Raw genomic sequence first — 24,224 nt, forward strand, 5'->3', positions numbered from 1 at the left:
CGATAGGTACAGGTGAGGTGCTGGAAGACTGGGGGTTGGCTAATGTGGTGCGATTACTTATGAAAGGTGTTAAAGAAAAGCCAGGGAACTGTAGACTGGTGAGCCTGACATCAGTGGTGGGCATCTTGTTGGAGGCAATTCTGAGGGACAGGATTTATATGCATTTGTAAAGTCAAGGTTCAGAAAAAGATTTACAAGGATGTTGCCAGGGTTTAGAGGGTTTGGGCTATTGGGAGAGGCTGACTGGACTAGACATATTTTCCCTGGAGCATAAGAGGCTGTGGAGTGAGCTTAAAGAAGTTTATAAAATCATGAGGGGCATGGACCAGATGAATAGTCAAGGTCTTTTCTCCAGGATAGCCATGGTTTTAAGGTTAAAGGGGAAAGATTTAAAAGGGATCTAAGGGGCAACTTTTTCACACAGAGGGTGGTGTGTGTATGGAATTAACTGCCGGTGGAGGCTAATACAATCACAACATTTATAAGGCAACTGGATGGGATTATGAATAGGAATGATTTAGAGAGATATGGGCCAAATGTTGGCAAATGGGACGAGATTAATTTATAATATCTGGTCAGCATGGACGAGTTGGACCAAAGTTTCTGTTTTGGAGCTGTGCATGCCCATGACTCTCTGACTCTAAGTCCAAAATTTTGCATCATAAGAAAAGTATCTTCTCTGCGGCATCGTCCAACTCCACCCCTGTTCAGATAACCATCTGCTAAAATCCTTCCCCATGCCTTTGTTATCACTATTCTAATCTGCTAGCTAGCATTCCACAACACCCTTCAGTAAACCTATGGTTGGCAAAACTCTGCTACCAATGTCTAAACCCACATGATGTTCCAGTTACCCATCAGTCCTGGGCTCAGTGACCTGCTTTGACTCTGGGATAAGAAATTCAATGATTTGCAAATTCTCTTTCTTAATTTCAAATTGTTTAATGACCTTATTCCTTACTCTTTGTGTAATCTTCTCTAACCCTCTGAGATATCTGCACTCCTCCTGTCTGGTCTTTTGGGCATCCTAAATTTTAATCATTACACCATTAAGGTGTTTTCAGCTACCAGGGCCCTGAGTTTTGGAGATCCTCCCTGGAACCTCTCTAATTTCTCCTCCTTTAATATGTCCCTTAAACCTTATCCCCCGATCAGCTTTTGGTATTCTCCCTGGTATGTCATACGTGGCCCAGTGTGAAATTGTATCTTATAATGATCCTGTAAAGAGTTTCAAGAAATTTTACTATGTTAAAGACAATTTTTATATGAAAAAGAATGAGTTTTTCACATATGTAATATGGCACTATAAACTCGATGAAAATAGTCTTCCTGGATGAAAAGAAACTAGTTAAATGTTTCATTATGAAATATAAATATTTGACTAGTTGAGTCTTGCAAGTTTCCATTTGTGTGGCAGAATATTAATTTGTAGCAGAGTACATATGCTGTGTAATCTTTTGGCTAACTCCCTTTTGCTAAAAAAAGACTTTGTTCACAAATGCCAATGCTTTGCAGATCTGTAGGCAGGAGGGAACTTAAGAAAACAAACAGGGAGTAAAGTACCTGTGCTGAAAATTTCTACCCTTCCTTCTGCTGGAACATTTTACCAAAGTTTCCAGCAGCAGATCTGTATCTCGACTCAATCAATCTAGATAATAAATGCCAACAAGTGACTAAAGCATTGGGGAACAGGGCATCACAGTCGAGTTTGATCCAGTTATTGCCAAATGGCCAAAAGCTCACATACCAAATGTAGGTTTCCTAATTGCTAGTTTGTCTTTTTAAAAAATAGTTCAGGTGAGGTTAGTGAATTCAGCAAAGGCTAAGAATCAAGGCGGAGATTTTAGCTTTTGTGAGTTAGTGGTACACAGGGAATGGTGAATTCGCTAGTTGGGAGTTTGAAGCTGTTACATAATTCTAATGGAAGTCACTGCAGCAGATGATTTCCAGAGTAGATTAACAATAAATAAACAATAAAGTTTGTACTTCATTTGGATCTCACCAACACTGAGACAGTACCCAAATGTAAATAGTTATAAACAAGCAAGCTTTGTCAAACAAGCTGCATTATCTTTCAAAACTATTGACTTTTGCACATTAACATGCTAATTCTCTGGCAAATAGCAGTGCAGGCAATCTAGGAGTCCAGTGAACTGGAATTCATATACCAAAAGGTGCAAATGGTGAAAACAATGTATTGCATAATATTCAAGCAACATAAACAGGTAATTTCACCCAATTGGTTTATATGCACCACAAAGCCCTTCTTCCAACACTTTTAAAACATTTTTTCATGGAATATAGCCATTGCTGGTAAGACCTGCATTTGTTGCCCATCCCTAAATGCATTTAAACTGAATGGTTTCCAAGTGCAATTAAAAGCAAATTATGTTGCTGTGGGCCTGAAGTCACACATACACCACAACAGGTAAAGATAATGTTATACACCCCTAAACAATATTAATGAACCAGGTGGGTTTTTACGACAAAATATGTCTTTTTCAGGGTTTCCATCATAGGCACAAAGTTTCAGTTCCAAATACATTAACTGAAATCAAATTCTACCAGCTCCCAGAATGGATTTGCATAAATTTTGCCCAGTACATTAGCCTGGACCTATAGGTTATTAGTGCAGTGATATTACTACAAGACTACCGTCTCTCTCTACTGTGCACTGTTTTGTTCACCTTATTTAAGGAAGAAATGTATTTGCTTTGGAGGCAGTTCAGGGAAGGTTTACTGGACTAATACCTGGAATTAGCAGGTTGCCTTATGAAGAAAGGCTGCCCTGACTGGCCTTGTATCCATTGGAGTTCAGAATAGGAAGAGTTGACAACTGAAATTCATAAAATCCTGAGGGGTCTTGACAGAGTAGATATGTCGAGGATGTTTTCCCTTGTGCAAGAATCAAGAAGTAGGTGTTAAAAAAGCAAAGAAGTGCCGGTGCTAGGAATTGGAAACAAAAACAGAAATTGCTGGAGAAACGCAACAGGTCTGGCAGCATCTGAGGGTAGAAACCAGAGTAAATGTTTCATGTCCAGTGACTCCTGTTCAGGGTTATCTGGGGCAGGTGGGAATGTGGAGTTTAGATTACAATAAGATTAGCCATTAATTTATTCAGTGTGTGGAGCAAGCTTGAGGAGCTGAATGGTTTACTCCTGCTCCTGGTCAGCATGTTTGCATCAAAACATTCAGGTCATCAACAGATTCCCTGTCCACCCAGGCTGCCTAATCTGCTGAGAATTTCTTGTTTTAATTCAGATTTCCCATTTCTGCAGTTTTCTGCTTCTGGCTTAGCAATATTTTGAAGTACTGATTATTTTGACCACTGGGCCATGAAAATAAGCATAAAATGAAAAATTAATATAACAGAAACTTGCCAAAAACAGGAAATTTCCTGAAGAAGCTTACTCATACTGGCATAAAGTTCCATTGTTGCTGGCTCCTTTGTCATGTTTTGTCTGAATCGTCATTTGTTCAGTGAGGTTTAACAATAAGTGGATGAATCGTATGAGTATATGCCGTTGACTGAGAATCATGATTATTAGCCATGCATATATTTAAATTGTAGCCATCCTTCTGTATGCTTCTGATCTCCCAATGTGTCATTTGGTTAGCAAAGGAAAACATACTCACAAAGTCATCTGTTACTAGCTACAGGCCGTTTGGCAAGAAGGGTGTTCAAATTCTAGCACAGCTCTGTCCTTAACAATCATCCACACTTGCAAATGTCACTGGATTGTGTTCAGGAACAAGAGCCCTGATTGAATTAATCATTATCTAGATGGAGAAAGCTGAGGATATTTAGGCTACCTCCATCATTGCAATATTTGCAACACAAATTGGGATGCAATTACTCCAGTACAAAGTAACGAGACCATGTACCAGCCCCTGAGCTAGATGAAGAGTAATCATGCAAGTCACTTGTTCAGTTTCTGGGGCTGATTTTCGACTAAACAGATGTTAATCATTCAGAGCCAATAATAAATCTCTTCTAATTTTATTTACTGCTTTGCTATTTTCCCCACTGCCAGTAAGCTCCACGTCAGAAAACTTGAATGTCTCCATGGACATGCTCTGTGCCAGAAATGCAACCAGTATCACTTTGAGAAAGAGCTGGAAGTGGAGTCCAGTTGAATTGAAAGAACGATTATAGTGTTCTTTTGCAAGTTTGAAGTTTGCTCAATGCTGCTTTATACTATGATGTGATACGGTAATTGCTGCATTTATGACTGTAAGAAAAAGCATTCAAGAGTACTCAGAAAGATAAAAGTTGATGTTCATGAAACACTTTGGTGCCAGAATTAAATTTCAGATCAACAATATTTGTCTAGTACATGAGCAAATTAGAATTAATTCTGGAAATCTGAATAAAAACAGAATATTCATGAGGTACTTAGACGGTCAGTCTGTATTTGTGGAGAGAGAAACAGAATTACATTTTCAGCTCTAAGAGATAATGGGAACTCCAGATGCTGGAGAATCCGAGATAACAAAGTGTGGAGCTGGATGAACACAGCAGGCCAAGCAGCATCTCAGGAGCACAAAAACTGACGTTTCAGGCCTAGACCGTTCATTTTTTCTGATGAAGGTTCTAGGCCCGCAATGTCAGCTTTTGTGCTCCTAAGATGCTGCTTGGCCTGCCGTGTTCATCCAGCTCCACACTTTGTTATCTTAAATTTTCAACTCAACCTTTTATCAGACCTGGATAAGTAGTGATGTAACAGGTCTTAAGGAAATATAGAGGTGCAAAAGGAAGAGGAGAGAAAATGAAAGGAATAGCTTACATTTAGATAGCAACTTTCATAACTATAGAATGCTGAAAACATCTAAAAGCTAATGAAGTACTCCTGAAGACTCGTCACTGCAATGTAGAAAATGTCACACCAATTTGTGTATACTAAGTCCATAAAAAGAGCAATTCAATATTGACCTGATAATCTGTTTTTCTTCCTTTCATGTGATGTGGATGTAGTGATTGTAACAAAGTCAGCTGGATGGATCTCCTAGAATATGAGTTCCCTGGTTCAGGTTAACAGCCCTAATCAGGGAGTCCTGGCTGACAGATATAAACAGGAGTTTCAGAAGTTCTGTTCAGTCTCAGAGTTGGCTCTGTGGCAACTAGACCATTGTCGAGTACAATGCATGTGTAAATAAAGGGTGACTTGATGACAGAATACTGGCCTCTGTGGCGTTACTTCAGTGGGCACTTCTGGCAAGGCCCACAATTATTGTCCATCCTAAATTACCCTGGAGAAGCTGATGATAAGCCACCTTCTGTGTCCACTGTTGTTGATCTGCCATAGGTACACCTTCTGTGCTGATAGGGAGGGAGTTCCAGGATTTTGATTCAGTCACAGAGGGTGAAGCATGACTTCTAATGTAGATGGAGTTATAAATGTTGGCTGGGACACCAGGAATAAATCCAGTGTACTGGAAAAGTGCTGTGGGATCTTTTACAATACACAGCAGAGCACTGGCTTCACGACTCATCCAGAAGACAATAGATGATGCTTCTCACAGAGTGTCAGAGAGCAACATTCTCTAAGTCTTGCACAGGAATGTCAACTTTTATATTTTTCTCATTTTCTGGGTGGTGATTCAACCAGTACCTTTTCACTGAGAAAGCTTATTCAACCATCTCCTTATTAGTTTTAATGGACAAGGAGGTGAAGATAATGACTATCTTTTTCTCCCAGCTGATAATGTGGCTTTCTGTGGCAATCATCCAGCCTGGACTGAAACAGAAGTTTGAGCTAGTGCTGTGTTCCAGATCAGGAAGAATTCCCAGCAATGCAGAAAGAAGGTTGATACTATTTATCAATTTTTTCAAGGGAGCGCAAGATGTAGAGTGGGCAGTCATGCATCCACATGTGCTCGTGGTGCATGAAAAGGTGTGCCAAGCACAGTTCCTCACAGATTCAGTGCTGTCCTGGAGAATACTCATGTCAGGACAACTTAACAGTGTATGCACACTCCAAAACATTTGAAGAGTTACCAGTAACGGAATGGTCAGAAGATTGCTCAGGTTTACTGTCAGCCTGTTGGCTTTCATGAGAGACTTTACTGCACAACACTCAAATATGATGTCCAGACACACACATCAAATGCTACCTAACTTTAGTGTCATGTTGTCTAGTGCACTGTCTTACTCACATTCTCATTTTCTTACTCATTTTCTGAAGAAGGGTCTAGGCCTGAAATGTCAGCTTTCCTGCTCCGCTGCTGCTTGGCCTGCTGTGTTCGTCCAGCTCTACACCTTGTTATCTTTGTCTTACTCACTGCAGCTTTCTCCCTAACATTCAGTAGGATCCATAACTAAAATTAGGGTTAGCTAATTTTAAAGATACCAAATGCACACTCCAATGGATAACGAGAAATTTATTCGATAGCACAAAAGGTTCAAGGAATAACAAGGTCAACATTCTTTGCACTTGGCAGAAACTGCTGACAAGATCACCAGCAGAATGTTGAACAATTAAATGAATCCCAAACCAATGCATTCATCCTGGAAATAAGTTTCAATTAGTTTATCTATCTTCTTGGTTTGATGACACATTGCTCTGTCATACTGTCTTGGATGGTCCTCATCCTTATCTGCATCCTCAGAAATTCACTGTTGATCCGTCATTTCCTCTGCATCAAGGGTATCCTCAGCTTTGTCGACTCCAGTTCTGAAGGGCACAGCATGTCACATTAATATGGTGTATCTTTTCTGCGGCGAATTATAAGGCCTTGCCAAAGCAGTCTCATCTCGAGGCCTATGGTATGTTCCACCATGACCATAAGACATAGGAGCAGTAATTAGGCCATTTGGCCCATTGAGTCTGCTCCACCATTCAGTCATGGCTGATAAGTTCCTTAACCCCATTCTCCCACTTTCTCCCCATAACCTTTGATCCCATTGATAATCAAGAACTTATCTATTTCAGTCTTAATTGTACTCAATGACCTGGCCTCCAAGCCTTCTGTGGCAGTGAATTCCAAAGAGTCACCACTCTCTGGGTGAAGAAGTTTCTCCTTATCTCTGTTCTAAAAGGTCTTCGCTTTACTCTAAGGCTTTATCCTTGGGTCCTAGTCTCTCCTACCAGTGGAAGCATTTTCCCAACATCCACTCTGTCCGGGCCATTCTGTATTCTGTGGGTTTCAACTAGATGCCCCCCAAATCCTTCTAAACTCCGATGAGTATAGTCCCAGAGTCTCAAACGTTCCTCATATGTTAAACTTTTCATTCCTTGGACCATTCTCGTGAACCTCCTCTGAACTCTCTTCAGGGCCAGTACATCCCTCCTGAGATATGGGGCCCAAAACCGCACACAGTACTCCAAATCTGACCTGATTAGGATCTTATTAGGCTTCCGTAGTACATCCCTGCTTTTATATTCAAGTCCTCACAAAATAAATGTCAACCCCATTGTCTTCCTGACTACTGACTCAACCTGCAAGTTTACTTTGAGAGAATCCTGGACTAGAACTCCCAACTCTCTTTGCACCTGAGACTTCTGAATTTTCTCCCCATTTAGAATATAGTCCATGCTTTTATTTTTCTTACCAAAGTGTATGACCTCACACTTTCCCATGTTGTATTCCATCTGCTACTTTGCCCACTCTCCTAACCTGTCCGAGTCCTTCTGCAGCCCCCTCACCTCCTCAATACTACTTCTCCCTCTACTTATCTTTGTACCATCTGCCTTGGTGTGAATGTTAGCAGCGTTGTATCTTTTTCTGCACCAATCTGACTGTTTCATAAAGATGTTGTAAGTCATGCTGGAATGGGTTAGTCCTTGTCTCCCAGCAGGCATCTGTGAATTGCTGAAAACCTTGAAAGCCCGCTGAAACATGAGTTCTGTCGTATGTAGGAGTCACGGACGTCCCACGATACCTGGTGCAGACCTCAAGAATTTGGTATTGATGGCCATGTACAGTTTGAACAGTGCTGGGGTGGCATCCTCTTCTGTTGACAAACTCTGCATATTGGTGACAGGTCATTCTCAAAGCAACATGGATGCAGTAGAAAGCACCTTGCACCTGGATTCACATCATGAGGGAGCAATGAATAGAAGTGATTTAGAAAAAAATGGTATCAGTTACATCCTGGATGCATTAATTGGTCAAGGATTGAAACATGCTACATCAGTCTCTGGTTATTCCTTGAAACAAGCCAATGACATAAAAATTGAGCAGACACAAATGTATGAAATAGGAACACAGTCTCTTTGACTGTTCAGGCCTGCATTGCCATTCAGTAAAATCGTGGCTGATCTGTATCTGTTTTAAATTCTACTTTCCTATCTATTCCTGGTAACCCTTGATTCCCCTGCCTAACAAGAATCTATCTAACTCTGCCTTAAAAATATTCACCACCTTCACTGTTGGTTAATAAAAAAAATACCATATTATTTACTCCATTTTTCACCCTGCCAAAGTGAGCATCGTATCATTTTAGCATTTTATACTCCATGTGCCAGATTTTTGGACCACTCACTCAATCTATCTGTATCCATCTGCAACCTTCTTTTGACTCCTTCACAACATACTTTCCTACCTTTCTTGGTGTTGTCTGTGAATTAGGATATAATATCTTTACTGACATCATTATCTTTGGTATAAATTGTAAATGAGCCACGCTCTGATTTATACATGTGGGAATTTGTGCATCATTCCTTGAGGAATGACTCGACGGTACAGACTTAATGGGCCGAAGGACCACTCTGTACTATATAACCTTATGAATTTGAAGGGGCAGGTTGTGTTTCTCATAAGTTGCAGTTTCATGGACACAATGTAATTGCTGCTTGATTGCAAGATTCTGAAGTTGCATTCAAGGCCATGGGGTAAATTACATAAATTCTGATTTTCTTTTCATTCTCCACAAGACGGGCAGCTTGGATCTTACATCTGCCCCTGGGATTGCAGGTTTAGTTAAATATTTATTATTGTTTTTCCTACAGTTATTACAATAGTTATATTTTACTAGCATAAGATTTTTGCTCATTTTGTTTCATTAAACAAAAAAACGAAAAAACCGAACAGGATATATTGCAATGTTTTTTTCAAGCAGACATTTTTAAGAGTTTTTGAGAATCTGTAATGAACAGCTGAGGTTTTTTTTTAAATTCTAAATTCAGATGTTAGAAAATACTATATGTAATTTAGAGAGTTTTTTTGAAAAACTGAACATTGTTTTTAAAATAAGGAGTTGCATTTTCATTTTGGACTGTCCTACACGTGGTCAATCTGGAGAAGATTTTTTTGTTTGAGGAATTTATTGAAGAGGAGATTTTATTTTATTCAGTTAATCAACTATGTGATTGATTGTTATTTAAGTTTTATAGGTTTGCTACATATGTTTCATATTTTTCATTTTAACATTATTTTCTGGAGGTAATGAAAGATTGTTTATTTTACATATAAAGAGTGAATGAGAGGTTCCTTTTTTAGGGTTAATGTTTAAAAAGGCCATATATGAGGTACAGAGTAAGATGGCTAGTAGATTTAGAAAAGTTCTATTACGCAGCAGAATAAGTCAGATAGAAGAGTGACTTCCCAGAAAGATAAGAAGGTAGTTCAGAAGTCTCCAGTGACTATTCTTCTATTTGGAGCTGTAGAAAAAGCTGTAGCTGTAGATAGTCTCTCTGAGGAAAGTGGAAGGGACAGTAGTTATTGGACACTTGGATTCATTCCCATGTTTGGCAGCATTTGATAAGATTTAATAGAATTATTGTTATAAGGGACTCTCCTGTCAGGGTGTTTCTGTGGCAGTGATTATAAATTAGGATTATTTGTTGTTTTCCTGGTGCTAGAATTAAGGACATCTTGAAATGTTTCAAGCATTATATTAACGGTGAGACTGGGAAACCAGAAATTATTGTGTATGTTGGTATGAAAGACATTTTTAGGGAAACGATTAAAGCAGAACACAGTGAATTTAAGATTTTAGATTGGGATGTCATAGCTATTACAGAAACTTGGCTGAGGGATGGACAAGACTGGCAGCTCAACGTTGCAGGTTTTAAATTCTACAGGAAGGAAAGAAAAGGAGGCAAGAAAGCAGGGGGTAACGCAGTGTGGAGCTATATGAACACAGCAGGCCAGGCAGCATCAGATGAGCAGGAAAGCTGATGTTTTGGTCAATCTCTGTACTGACTCCCACAGCTACCTAGACGACACTCCCTCTCACCCACCTTCCTGCAAGGATGTGATATCCCACTCCCAATTCCTCCGCCTCCACTGCATCAGCTCCCAAGATGAGGCATTCCACTCTCGAACAATCAGATGTCCTCTTATTTCAAGGACTGCAACTTCCCCCCCTTCAATGGTTGAAAACGCCCTCGACCACATCTCTTGCGTTTCCCGCACCTCAGCCCTCACACCCACTCCCCACAATAAAAACAAAGACAGAATTCCCCTTGTCCTCACATATCACCTCATAAACCTCCGCCATCATTCTCCGCCACTTCCACCACCTGCAATCTAACCCCACTACCAAGGATATATTTCCCTCCCCACCCTCATTTGCCTTCTGGAGGGACTGCTGTCTCCGCGACTCCCTTGTCCGCTCCACACTCTCCGCTAGCCCCACCATCCTCGGCACCTTTCCCTGCAACCACAGGAGGTGCTACATCTGCCCCTACCAAAAAACCCAACACAAGAAAGGAAGAGGTGATTTTTGATTATGGAATACTTTACCTTTGTAACTAGGGAAGATATTTTTGAAAAATCATCCAGTGAAAATATATGGGTAGCGATTACAAATAAGAAAGATCACTTTGATGAGATTATAATATAGGCCTGCCAGTAATGAGAGAAATTGAGAAATAAATATGTAGAGAGATCTCAGATATGTGTAAGCATAATAAAGTTGTAATAATGGGGGATGTTGATTTTTCAAACTTTGACTGGGGCTACTGAAGTGTTAAAGGTTTGGATGGTTAAGCATTTGTCAAATGTGTTTCAGAAAACTTTTTTATCAATATGTGAATGCTCCTACTAGAGAAGGAGTAAAACTAAACCTTCTTTTCAGCAATAAGGCAGGGCAAATGACTGAAGCAAAAGTAGGGCCTTGGGTCTCGCGATCATTATTCTATTAGTTTCAGAATGGTTATGGAAAAGGATAAGCCTTCCATAAAAGTTATATTTTAATTGGAGTAAGGAAAATGTTAATGGTATGAGACAAGAACTTTCAAAGTTGATCAGAGTAGACTTTTTGGAGGTAAGAGGAAATCTGACAAGTGGGAGGCGTTCAAGTGTGTGATGTTAAGAGTTCAGAAGCATTATATTCCTGTTAGAGTGAAGGGTAAGGCTTGTAAGATCAAGGAATAATGGATGTATAAAGATATTGAGGTTCTGGTCTACAATAAAAGAGAATCTTATTTTAGATACAGATAACTTGGTTCAATAAAATCTCTTAATCAATATAAATAGTTTAGGGACATTCTTAAGAAAGAAATCATGAAGGCAAAAAGGGGATATGAAGTAGAATTGGCAGATAAGGTTAAGAATAATCCAAAAAAATTCTACAAATACATTAAGAGCAAGAGGCTAACTAAAGAGAGGGTAGTGCCTCTTAAATATCAAGCAGGTTGTCATTGTGTAGAACCCTGAAAGATGTTAAATGAATATTTTACATCAGTTTTTACTGTGGAGAAAGAAATGGAGCCTAGAGAAAGTATTGCAGAAATATTTGCATCATTATAACTATGGGTGAGGTGCCTGATGAATGGAAGGTGGCTAATGTTGTACCTTGATTTGCGAAAGGATGTGTGGAAAAGCCGGGAACTATAGATGTGAGAGTCTGACTTTGGTTGTGGGTAAATTGTTGGAGATGATTGTAGAAGATAGGATTTATGAGCATTCAGAGAAGCAAAAATTGATTAGTGATAGTCAGCATGGTTTTGTGCAAGAAAAACCATGTCTCAAGCTTCACTGAGATTTTTGAGGAAGTTATCAAAAAGATTGATGATGGCAATGCATTAGACGTTGTTTATTTGGATTTTAGTAAAGCCTTTGACAAGGTTCCGCATGATAGACTAATTATTAAAGTTAGGTGACATGGGATTCAGGATGAGCTTGCCAGTTTGATGCAAAATTGGCTTAACGGCGGGAGACAGAGTAACAGTGAAGGTTTGCTTTTTGACTGGAGTTGGTGTTCCACAGGGATCGGTTTTGGGTCCTCTTTTGTTTGACATTTATATAAATGATTTGGTTGAGCATATAGAAAGCATGGTTAATAAGTTTGTGGGTGACACCAAAATTGGTGGCATAGTAGATTACAGAGGGGTCTCCCTCAAATGGGTCAATGGGCTGAAAAATGGCAGATGGCGTTCAATCTGGATAATTGTGAGGCATTGCATTTTGGTACAACAAACAAAGGTAGGACTTATACAATTAATGGTGGGCCTTGGGCAATGTTGTAGAACAGAGAGACCTAGTGGTGTAGATATATAATTCTTTTAAGTTTCCTTCATATATAGACAGTATGTTTTAAAGATGTTTGGCATGTTGCCTTCATTGCTCAGTCCTTTGAGTATAGGAATTGGGAAGTCATATTGACATTGTATAGAACATTGGAGAGGCCTCTTTTGGAATACTGTGCCCAGTTACAGGAAGGATATTATTAAGCTGGAGGGGGCTCCAAAGAGATTTACCAGTATGTTGCCAGGCATGAAAGATTTGAGTCACAAAGAAAGGTTGGATAGGCTGGGACTTATTTTACTGGCGCATAGGAGCTTGAGAGGCAACTTGATAGAAGCTTATAAAATAATGAAAGGTATAGATAGAGTTAACGGTAGTTATGCCTTCCCTCAGATGGGGGATTTCAAGGCTAGAGGACAAAAACGTGGTGAGAAGAGACGGATTTAAAAATCATATGAGAGGCAAATTTTTTACACAGTGGATTGTTTGTGTGTCACATGAATTTTTTGAGGAAGTGGTGGATGTGGGTACAATTACAATGTTTAAAAGGCATTTAGATAGATAACCTGAATAGGACAGTTTTGATGGGAAATGGGCCAGGAGCAGGCAGGTGGTACTAGTTTAGTTTAGGATTATGTTCAGCATCGAATGGTTAGACTGAAGAGTCTGATTCCATGCTGTATGATTCTACGACTCGCCGTATTTGCCCCACAGTCCCAACGTTGCTTATCATACCCCTACAGGGGAAAACGCCACCCCGCATCCCCCCGCCCCCCCAGAGTTGCAAAGCACTTTATTAATGCATCGAACAGTCTTTTAAATGACATAAGTATTTGCTTCAATATCCTACCAAAAACATTAGCATTAATAGTAATTTATATTTTGTTATACTGATGTGTTGGAATCCCAAATTACATTGGATGATTTTAGCCCTTAATTCCAAAATGCGTATTTTTTAAAAAAAATACAGGACTGCTACAGTGCCAATTAAAGTGGCAGATTGGTAAAAACTGTGAGGCTAATGGGATGTAATACCTGACCATGTCAAAAAAAACTTAGAGACTGAACTTTGACCCTGTAACTACAAAAATACAATGGCTGATAAAACCTCTGCTCAAAATCAAGCCACTCTCTATAGATATGTCCCACGTTTCCTTTGAAGAATATACAAGGAGTGGGGTTGAAAAATAAATTCAACTCTGCTGGACTGTGCTAATGGGATAAACATTCTTGTGTGTACTAACCTGGGTTCAAGCAGTAGCGTGCTGTGACGGTCACAGTCGAAGAACTATCCCCTAGCCACCCCTGTGTTGATGACAAAGGCCCTCTCTCATACTGAGTTTTAGATGTCAGCTAGCTACCAACCAGACACAAGGGAAACAGGACAATAAAAGGGCTCTGTCTTATCCTGAATGCTGGAATTCAATCCCAATCAAAAGAATCTCAAACAATCTGCAAAACTAAGGATCTGAAACTAATTTAAATATGAAATTAAGTATTACCATCAACACGAACAGTAGCCCTATCACAACTGCTACAATGTTCAACTACTTACTCTTCACAAACATTTGGGAGATAATCCTTACATCTAAATTTCATCATTTTGAATTCACCCTTCTTTCTCACAGTGTGTATGCGTGTTGTGTTAGTATTTCTTCTTGCACGGTGTAATTAATAACTCTTTGTTAATTTAAGAAAGCCTTGTAAAAGTGGTTCCTTTAAAATATAAGTTTTGTCTGGGTCAAAGCTATTCACAAGAGAAGGGATCCTTTTAAGTTAACCTTATTGTAACCAACTTAGTGGTAGTTAATAAAAGATGGGGTGTTAGGTCCTGAGATGCCTTGGGTGGATTCACTCCCAGCAATCCATATTAATATTAGTCTAACCTATTGGGGGAGGTGCAGTCAGTTAGTTCTATTGGCTAGATCACTAGTGTCTGGTGCAGAATCAAAGACTACACATTTAGCTCTACATAGCCAATAATCTATTATGAAGAAGGATTCCCATGGTCCTTTGTCAACTATAGTTCCTTGCGTTCCAGGCTTCGTACCATCTGGATAAAGATGCCCACGAAACATTTTTTGAAGGAAAATTAGCTCAATCGTGATGAACACTAAATAGTTTTATTTATTATTTATTTATTCCTTTATGTTGTATTACGCCTGAGATGCATGATAGTCACTTCTAAGACATCAGACTCATATCAAAGATTAGGATTACTGCAATTGGAACATTCTGATATAGAATTTAGAGATCACCAGAGTTGTAGTTGTTCTGTTAATTCCTCCCAGGAGTAGCCCTTTATATCATGATAGGTGGAACTTGTGATGTCAGGTAACCGTTTTAGTTACAAATTGCCTTGTTTAATTCTCTGTCTACAATTAGACACAAGTAGATCCATATAAATGCTGTCTGATGGTTCTGCTGAGGGATTATGTGCAGCTAGGGGCTAAATTAAAATACAGAACCACAATGATGGTGATCTCCAGATTACTATCTGACCCCAGTGCTAATTGGCATTGTCTAAATAATACAGTGTAGGGCTAAGTATGTGGTTTAAAGATTGGTGTGGGAGAAATTAGGACCATACTAGGACCAGTGTCCTGGCAAATTGTATAACTAGGGTTTTAAATAATTAGTGAAGGGGCAGGTTCAATTGATGGGAAGTTTAAATAATAAAAATAAATGAGATTCCTAAGTGTAGGGTAATGAAAAGGCTAACAGTAATCAGAGGGTAATAGGAAGAGTTAGAAGATATATTCAAAATAGTGCAGCAGAACTTAGAACCAGAGAGATCAAAGCTTAAGGCTTTTTTAAAAAATCTGAATGCAAGCTGCATTTGTAATAAAAGGAGATGAGCTGACAGTACAAATAGAAATAAATAACCAATTTGATTGCTACTACAGAGGAAGGGTCACAGAGTAGCCAAAACTAGAAAATCAATATTCAATATTTATTTGATACTTCAGAATAGGCAAAAAGGAAAAGGAGGTGAGGTAGCAAGGTGTAGAGCTTGATGGACAGGCAGCATTAGAGGAGCAGGAAGGCTGATGTTTCAGGTCTGGACCTTTCTTCAGAAAATGGTGAAGTAGTTTTATTTTTAAATGAATGTCCCTCAAGCCTACATCAACCCTTCCAACAAGATCATGGCTGATCTTCCTCAACTCTTCTTTCATACTAGCTCCCTGGTATTTCAAAAATCTTTCAAAATTCCTTTGCATCAGAGATAATGGGAACTGGAGAATCCAAGATAATAAAGTGTGAAGCTGGATGAACACAGCAGGCCAAGCAGCATCTCAGGAGCACAAAAGCTGACGTTTCGGGCCTAGACCCTTCATCAGAGAGGGGGATGGGGAGAGGGTTCTGGAGGGGGAGGCGGACCAAAGATGGACAGAAAAGAAGATAGGTGGAGAGGAGAGTACAGGTGGGGAGGTAGGAAGGGGATAGGTCAGCCCAGGGAAGACGGACAGGTCAAGGAGGTGGGATGAGGTTAGAATGTAGGAAATGGAGGTGCGGCTTGAGGTGGGAGGAAGGGATGGGTGAGAGGAAGAACAGGTTAGGGAGGCAGAGACAGGCTGGGCTGGTTTTGGGATGCAGTGGGGGGAGGGGAAGAGCTGGGCTGGTTGTGTGATGCAGTGGGGGGAGGGGGTTCGTCCCGTCCCCCCACTGCATCACACAACCAGCCCAGTTCGTCGCCATGCCCCACTGCATCACACAACCAGCCCAGCTCTTCCCCTCCCCCCACTGCATCCCAAAACCAGCCCAGCCTGTCTCTGCCTCCCTAACCTGTTCTTCCTCTCACCCATCCCTTCCTCCCCCCACAAGCCGCACCTCCATCTCCTACCTACTAACCTCATCCCACCTCCTTGACCTGTCCGTCTTCCCTGGACTGACCTATCCCCTCCCTACCTCCCCGCCTTTACTCTCCTCTCCACCTCTCTTCTTTTCTCTCCATCTTCGGTCTGCCTCCCCCCTCTCCCTATTTATTCCAGAACCCTCACCCCATCCCCCTCTCTGATGAAGAGTCTCGGCTGGAAGCGTCAGCTTTTGTGCTCCTGAGATGCTGCTTGGCGTACTATGTTCATCCAGCTTCACACTTTATTATCTAAAATTGCTTAGCACCTCAGTTTTAAATGTGTTCTCTTATTCTGTGAACAATTAATACATACAAGGACTTTGCAGAGGAAGGGACAGTAATTCACGTGGATGGTGGGCTCAAGTGCCTTTTTTAGACTCATCTTGTTTTCCATCAAAACGATGATAGTGATACAATCATCCACAAAATATTTAATGATGTGAAGGGCCTTGTTCAAAAGTGAGCAGACATCTTGGAGGTGGGATGAGATCTTCTGTTGGACCCCCCAAGGGTCATTAATGGAAAAAGTGAATTGAACAGGTAGGAGATTGACAAAGGTATTCCCCGAATGATGTGCTGCCGGATTAATTCAATAGGAGATGACAAAAGCTCACAATATTGCAAATAATTTTAATTCTTTGCAAGAAGAAATTTTCCTTGATATTTTGAATTTACTTTTCACTGGTTTCAACTTGTTATGTAATGATACTCTGCGTTCAACCATTTAGTATTTTATGTGTAAGGTTCCCTTTCAGCTGCCCATTCATTAGCTTAATATACCCCAGTTCCTTGCTCATAAATCAATTTTTTTTTTCACCCGGGTTCCACAACATGGCCGCTTCATGTACCTTGTTCCTGCAGCTTAACTATACTCTTAAATCTCTTTGGATAGTTCATTTTTTAAATAAAATCTCTTTTATCATTTAGCAATCCTACTTTCCGTTTTTTTTTGTTTAGTTAGAGAACTGCAAAATGCTGGAAATCTGAAAAAAAAAGGTATTGCTGGAAAAACCTCAGCAGGTCTGGCAGCATTTGTGGTGAGAAAGCAAGTTTTGGGTCCAATCACCCTTCTTCAAAACAGAAGACAAGATAATGTTCTGAAGAAAGGTCACTGGATCTGAAACCTGTTTTCTCCCCACAGATGCTGCCAGGCCCCCTGGGTGTTTTTTTAGCAATATTTGCCGTTGACATTTTAACTGAATTTAGTTAACCAGATTAGAATTGAAGCAAAGGCAGTGCTAAGTTTTTTTGAGTAAAGAAAATGGAGCTTTATTACCTATCATATTGAGAAAAAAAAACTGAAAATGTAAGAACAAACATATGCACACGAACATGGTTAATAAAATTTTCGATGAAAGAAGGTAGTGGTGAGGCTATCCATGTCTTGGAATTCTCTGTAAATTGGTTTTATTGTTCCAAGTTGCTCTTCATCAGCTGGTTCCTGATTTTGAGACAGAGTAGAGAAGACCTTTCAGTATCCTTGCTGTTACAGTTCATGGCAGAGATAATAAGAACTGCCGATACTGGGGCCAGAGATGGCAGCGTGGATCTGGAGGAACACAATAGGCCAGGCAGCATCAGAGGACCAAGAAAGCTGACATTTTGGGTCAAGACCCTTCTTCAGAAATGAAGTTCATGTTGTTTTCTCTCTGCACTTTCTCTTTGTGGATTCTGGTGTCTGTGGCATCGTTTTATTCAAGATTGTAGGCAACTTTTCATCTCTCAATGTGTGAATTTCTCATGCAAGTATGAGTGAGACAAATGATGCAAATTTCTTGAAATAGCGACTTCGGTGCCTCTATATTTGCATATTTCAGATGGGTTGCCTGGGCTTTTCAGGTGATCACAGCAGCGCTTTAGGCCAGTAGTTTCTTTTTTAAAAATGATCTTTTTTCCTATGAATGAGTCAGGTATTCAAATCAAAGGATGAAAGTTGAATATTGATTGTGCATTTTGACTGTGATGACAACTCCCCTGTGAATGTTTTCCTTATATTGTGATGACCAAATTGAATATAATGATTGTGGTGCCTACTGCCAGAGCTTGTATAGTGGGATATAATAGCATCCTACCAAGTATTTCTAACCTAATTTATTTAAATTAATCTTTAGGATTCTAATAATTATAAATTCAAATTGGGAGATTTGGGAGAAATGCCAGAGTATGAATATTTTATGATTAGTGCTGAATGACGTCTAATAATTTAAAAATTTTTGTCATAGTATAAAATAATTGACTAGCCTTTGTTTCATTTTATATTTCCAGACATGGAGATGACTTGATAGTTACACCATTTGCACAGGTAGGTTTAATTTTTAATTGCTGTTGTCATAAAAAAGGGATATATCTCCTGAACTTTTATTTGAACATATACATCCTTTCACGTCAGGTATTCTTTCATTCCTTTATTTTGTTACTGTTTCACTGGTTTAGCAACCAGACAACCTGTTCTCTGAATTCTGAGAATGCCACCTTGAAGTTCGACACCAAGAGTCTGTCCACATGTGATATCTAGGTTTATATTTCCTCTGAAAGTTTACTACTACCTTATTTAGAAGAGTTGTCCAAGAATTCAGTTTCTTCCTCGCAGCAGACAAAATAAATGGTTTGTGATTCTCCTCTTGTCTCTTGAGAGCAATAGCTCATTTTGGTGCATAAACATAAAGATGGTAGTTGATTTCTATACCCTGCCTAAATAGTGGATAGATTTTTCTATTCTATTTCTGTCAGTTGCCCAGCAAGCACAGATGGAATTTGGTGGTGAATTGTTCAGGCAATGCTCTACCATCCTCCACTTGACATCAGTATGTGAAGTGTATTGAATTGCATTACATACCCCTTTGAAACTCAGTGGGCATATTATCATTCATCTAAACTACATATGGCCTTGTTTTTCAGGCTTAGCGAAATATGTTTAATTATAAGAAATCCCTGCAGATATTCCAGTGGGTTTTTAGCTGTCACAACTAAGTTCTTAACTGTTTTATACTTGGGCAGTTCCACCCCCAGTCACTGTATGATGGTCCATGAATAGGATTCAGCAATGAATGCCAGAGGATAATTTGTCCACATAACATGTTTCCCCTTAAGTATGGCTGGATGACATTTAAACATAATCCTTTAATTTTTTTTTCCCTTGGGTCAGTGGGAGTGAAATTGGTCATCTTCAGTCACATGAAATGGGCGAATAGTGATTCTGCAACTCAGTTTCATTCTCAGTACGTATGATTATAGCACCACAACTGCTGTCCAGCTAGTTGCTTTAACTCAGAAGGGTATTTGAACTGGGCACCTCATTCACATTTCTGAATTAATTTCCAATCAAGAAACACTTTTACGTGTTGATTTATCTGGACAAAGTAATCTTTAAATTGTATGAATAAACCATAGTGCACTTTTGTTTTAGGTATTGGCCAGCTTGCGAAGTGTAAGGAGCAATTTCTCGGTACTAACAAACATTCATGGAGCATCAAGCAAGTAAGCCCTTGACAAATGTTTTTTTTAAATGGGAACCCTGAGAACAAGTGGGTGCTGAAAATTTGTGGTATTTAGAGCAATATTGCAGTATGGCTCAGATGTTCCAATATCTGGATTTAAGGGAAGCATTTGCACGTTGCAAAGAAGCAGGTGTGTCCAAATCAACATCAGGGATTTAATAACTGGATGCAGACAGACATTTACTAGTGCAATTAATGTCCTTTGAAGACATCTACAAGCCATTTTTAAATGTTGCTGAATCTTGGTTGGAGTAAAAGGTGGAGCCATGGATTTCCTCAATCTTGAATGACTCACCAGGGAAACAGAAGCAGATTTGAGAGACAGCTCAGGTTAGCATTTCAACATATTTTTGTCTCATCTCAATATAAGTTCATTTATTTTATTAGCTGTCCTAATTCTTTTGCAAAATAATCTTTGTGTAGGTACAGGTCATTTTTAAAATTTGAGAACATCAAACTAACAAGATAAATATGCGAGGCACCTGACTGTGCTTGTAGCAATGCATTAGTTGAAAAAGAAAATATTCTTTCCTCCCCCCATATTTAATGAATTTTCTGCTTTTACTTCAGATTTCCAGCATCTGCAATATAGTGGGATACAGTCCATCGTCTTCCACAGTTGGGTCAGCTGACCTGTGGAGGGAGGTTGTAAGGGATCAGCCTTGATCTTACTGAGTACAGGATAAATGGGCCAAATGATCTACTCCTGGTCCTTATTCAATATCACATATTTACGAGGGCAGCTAACCTTCCATAGGAAACAGATGTTCACCTGCACATCTGTCAATGTGGTACATTGTATCCATTGCAGCCAGTGTGGCTACCTCTACATTGGGGCAACTAAGTGGAGGCTTGGGGACTGCTTTGCAGAGCACCTCCGCTCAGTTCGCAATAAACAACTGCACCTCCCAGTCACGAACCATTTCAACTCCCCCCCCACCTCCCCATTCCTCAGACGACATGTCCATCATGGGCCTCCTGCAGTGCCACAATGATGCTACCCGAAAGTTGCAGGAACAGCAACTCATATTCCGCTTGGGAACCCTGCAGCCCAATGGTATCAATGTGGACTTCACAAGCTTCAAAACCTCCCCTTCCCCTACTGCATCCCAAAGCCAGCCCAGTTCTTCCCCACCCCCACTGCATCACAAAACCAGCCCAGCTCGTCCCCTCCCCCCACTGTATCCCAAAACCAGCCCAGCCTGTCTCTGCTTCCCTAACCTGTTCTTCCTCTCACCCATCCCTTCCTCCCACCCCAAGCCGCACCTCCATTTCCTACCTACCACCTCATCCCACCTCCTTGACCTGTCCATCTTCCCTGGACTGACCTATCCCCTCCCTACCTCCCCACCTATACTCTCCTCTCCACCTATCTTGTTTTCTCTCCATCTTCGGTCTGCCTCCCCCTCTCTCCCTATTTATTCCAGTTCTCTCTCCCCATCCCCCTCTCTGATGAAGGGTCTAGGCCTGAAACGTCAGCTTTTGTGCTCCTGAGATGCTGCTTGGCCTGCTGTGTTCATCCAGCTTCACACTTTGTTATCTTGGATTCTCCAGCATCTGCAGTTCCCATTATCTCTGATGAAGGGTCTAGGCCTGAAACGTCAGCTTTTGTGCTCCTGAGATGCTGCTTGGCCTGCTGTGTTCATCCAGCTCCACACTTTATTATCTTGGATTCTCCAGCATCCGCAGCTCCCATTATCTCTAGTGAAAAGTTACATTGGCTTCTGAGATTCATCAGGAACTGCTTATTTTGAACAATGACAAACTTGCAACCAATGAATTTTAACTTCGTCCAACTCTAATCCATTAGAAGCAGTTGTCAGTTAAGTCCTGCCTGGCTTGTTGTGCCTGATTCTGCACTGCTGTATCATGGTAAAGATGATGTTCCCCTTGCTGATTGTCCTCATCTTCCTCCTCAGACAAGTGTTGTTGCTCTACTTGCTCTTCAGAGTCCATTTCATCCCCTTTGCCTTCTCCAGTTGTACAGAACAATATGTCAGGATTATATAACACACTGACTGAACAGTACCGAAAGAGAGTATTGTGTAAGCCCCACTCCCCACCAAACGTCATGGGAACCTTATCTTCAGCAGGCTTATTGTCTGCCCCACAAGGGCACATGTTGAGATGGGCTGATTGTATCTATGTTTCGCATCAGTCAGGGGACAATGAAACAGAGCTATCAACCAAGATTGCCAAGGGTAGTGGTACTTTAACAAACGCCTTTTGGACATCCAATTAAATTACATTTACTGGTTCCCTTTATCTATACTGCTTGTTACTTCCTCAAAGAACTGCAATAAGTTTGTCAGGCATGATTTTCCTTCGTGAAGTCACGTTCGCTGCTTTATTTTATTAGGTATTTCTAAATGTTAAGCAATTATTTCCTTTATAGTAGACTCTAACATTTCTCCAATGACAGACGTGAAGCTAACTGACCTATAGTTACCAGTTATTTTTGTGTCTCTCCCTTTATGAATAAAGATGTTAAATTCACAAATTTCCAATCTTCTGTGACTTTATCCAAATCCAAGGAATCTTGCAACATTATTATTATTGATGAATCCATTGTCTCTCTATCTTCTTCTCTTAAATAAGACCATAAGAAGTAGGAACAGGAGTATTCTGTTCAGCCCTTCAAGCATACTGCACCATTTAATAGGATCACAGTTGATCCAACATGACTACGTTCCTGCTTTTTCGCCATAACCCTAGATTTACTTAGTATTCAAGAATCTATCTACCTCAGCTTTCCCCCCACAATGTCTCTGGCAAGGAGTTCCAGAGGCAATCCATCCTCTGAGAGGATAAATTCCTCCTAAGCTCAGTCTTAAATTCTGAGACTAAGCCCTCTGGCCTTAGACTCTTCCATGAGTGTTTACCCTGTCACAACTCTTAAGAATCCACTGTGTTTTAATCAGATTGCTCCTTATTTTTCTAAATTCCAATGAGTACAGTCCCAACATTTTTAACAAAAACAGCAGCTGTCGGAAAAGCTCAGCAGGCCTGGTAGCATTTGTGAGGAGAAATCGGAGTTAACGTTTCAAGTCCAATGACCCTTACTCAGAACTGTTTAATCTTTGCTCATAAGACATTCCAGGAATCATCCTATTTAACCTTCTCTGAACTATCTCTAATGAAATGATATCTTGTATCTTGCATGTTGTAAGTTCAAGTAAAGCTTCCCTCACACCTCAACCCCTTTGAAATAATGGCCAATATTCTATTAGCCTTCCTGATTACCTGCTGCACCTACGTGCTAGCTTTCTGTGTTTCATGCACAAGTGCAAACAAGTGCCATTGTGTTGGAGTTTTCTGCAGTTTTTCTCTATTTAAACAGTACTTTGTTCTTTTGTTATCTTTTCCAAAATTAACAACTTCACCTTCTTCACATTATACTCCATTTGCCAACTTTCTGCCCACTTAATTCATCTATCAATATCTGTCTGTTAACTATTTTTCAATCCAAGGATGCATCCTGTCATGTCCAGTGGACTTGTCAGACTTTATCCCAATGATTTCGCAGAATACCTTTTCTCCAGTGATTGATATTGTGTGTATTTTCTTCAATGCCCTCGCCCCCTTGTCCCCACCAGCACCTTAGGCCCTTTGCGTTTTAGTATTTTTAGAATGCTATTAATGTTGCATACCATTAATCAATTCCTTTGCCAGCTTGGTACTTAATTATTATTTCTCTAGTCTTGTTCTTTAAGTAGCCTCAGTTCACTTTGGTGTCCCTCTTTTTTATACATTTTAAAGAAGCTATTTTTGTCAATTTTTATAGAACATACTAGTTTGCCCTCATAGTTTATTTTCTACCTCTTTACTTTTTTTGGTAACCTTTTGTGGGTTTTAAAACTTACTCAATCCTTTTTGGTGCATTGTATGTTTGTTCCTTCAGTTTGATACTATCCTCAACTTTGTTTAATTGCCTTCCTAGATCGCTTCTTCCTTGATGGGATATATCTTTGCTTTGAGACATAAACTATTTTCTCAAATGTTGGCCACTACTCCTCAATTGTCTTTTCTGCTAAACTCCTTTCCAGTGCACTCCAACCAACTCAGCTGTCATTACTGTGTAATTATATAGTTTTAAGTTTTTTTCTAATAAAAGTTTGTCACTTTAAAACTGAATGCATAATTCTATCATGTTATGGTCACAGTTCCTTAGGGGTTCTCTTATTCTGGGATCATCATCAACCTGCCTCATTATGCACCATCAGATCCAAAATATCTTGATCTCTCATTAGATCCACAACCTATTCTCCCAGGAAACTGTCTCAAATACACTTTCTAAATTTTTCTTCATGGATACCTTTGTCATCTAAATTTTGCCAAAATGTATGAGGCCTAAAGTTTTGTGATTAGTGTATTTTTTTTCTACTTGCCTTCATTGTCTCAATTTTTGACTTTTGTCCTAAAAAATAGCTGGGCTATAGGATACTCCTGTGTGTGTC

The 24,224-nt window shown here is 39.9% G+C and overlaps 1 protein-coding gene across 3 annotated transcripts in view; it reads left to right on the top strand.

The window, feature by feature from the left end:
- Positions 1-24,224, top strand: part of pde4ba (phosphodiesterase 4B, cAMP-specific a) — a 504,383-nt gene that overhangs the window by 349,847 nt on the left and 130,312 nt on the right. For all 3 annotated transcript variants that reach the window (XM_059647868.1, XM_048539254.2, XM_048539255.2), the window contains 2 exons: positions 18,536-18,572; positions 19,677-19,747. In XM_059647868.1, coding sequence (XP_059503851.1) covers positions 18,536-18,572; positions 19,677-19,747 — 108 coding nt within the window. The remainder of the gene's footprint in view (positions 1-18,535; positions 18,573-19,676; positions 19,748-24,224) is intronic.

The sequence above is a fragment of the Stegostoma tigrinum genome, chromosome 8 (assembly GCF_030684315.1).
Source record: "Stegostoma tigrinum isolate sSteTig4 chromosome 8, sSteTig4.hap1, whole genome shotgun sequence".
Taxonomy (NCBI): Eukaryota; Metazoa; Chordata; class Chondrichthyes; order Orectolobiformes; family Stegostomatidae; genus Stegostoma; species Stegostoma tigrinum.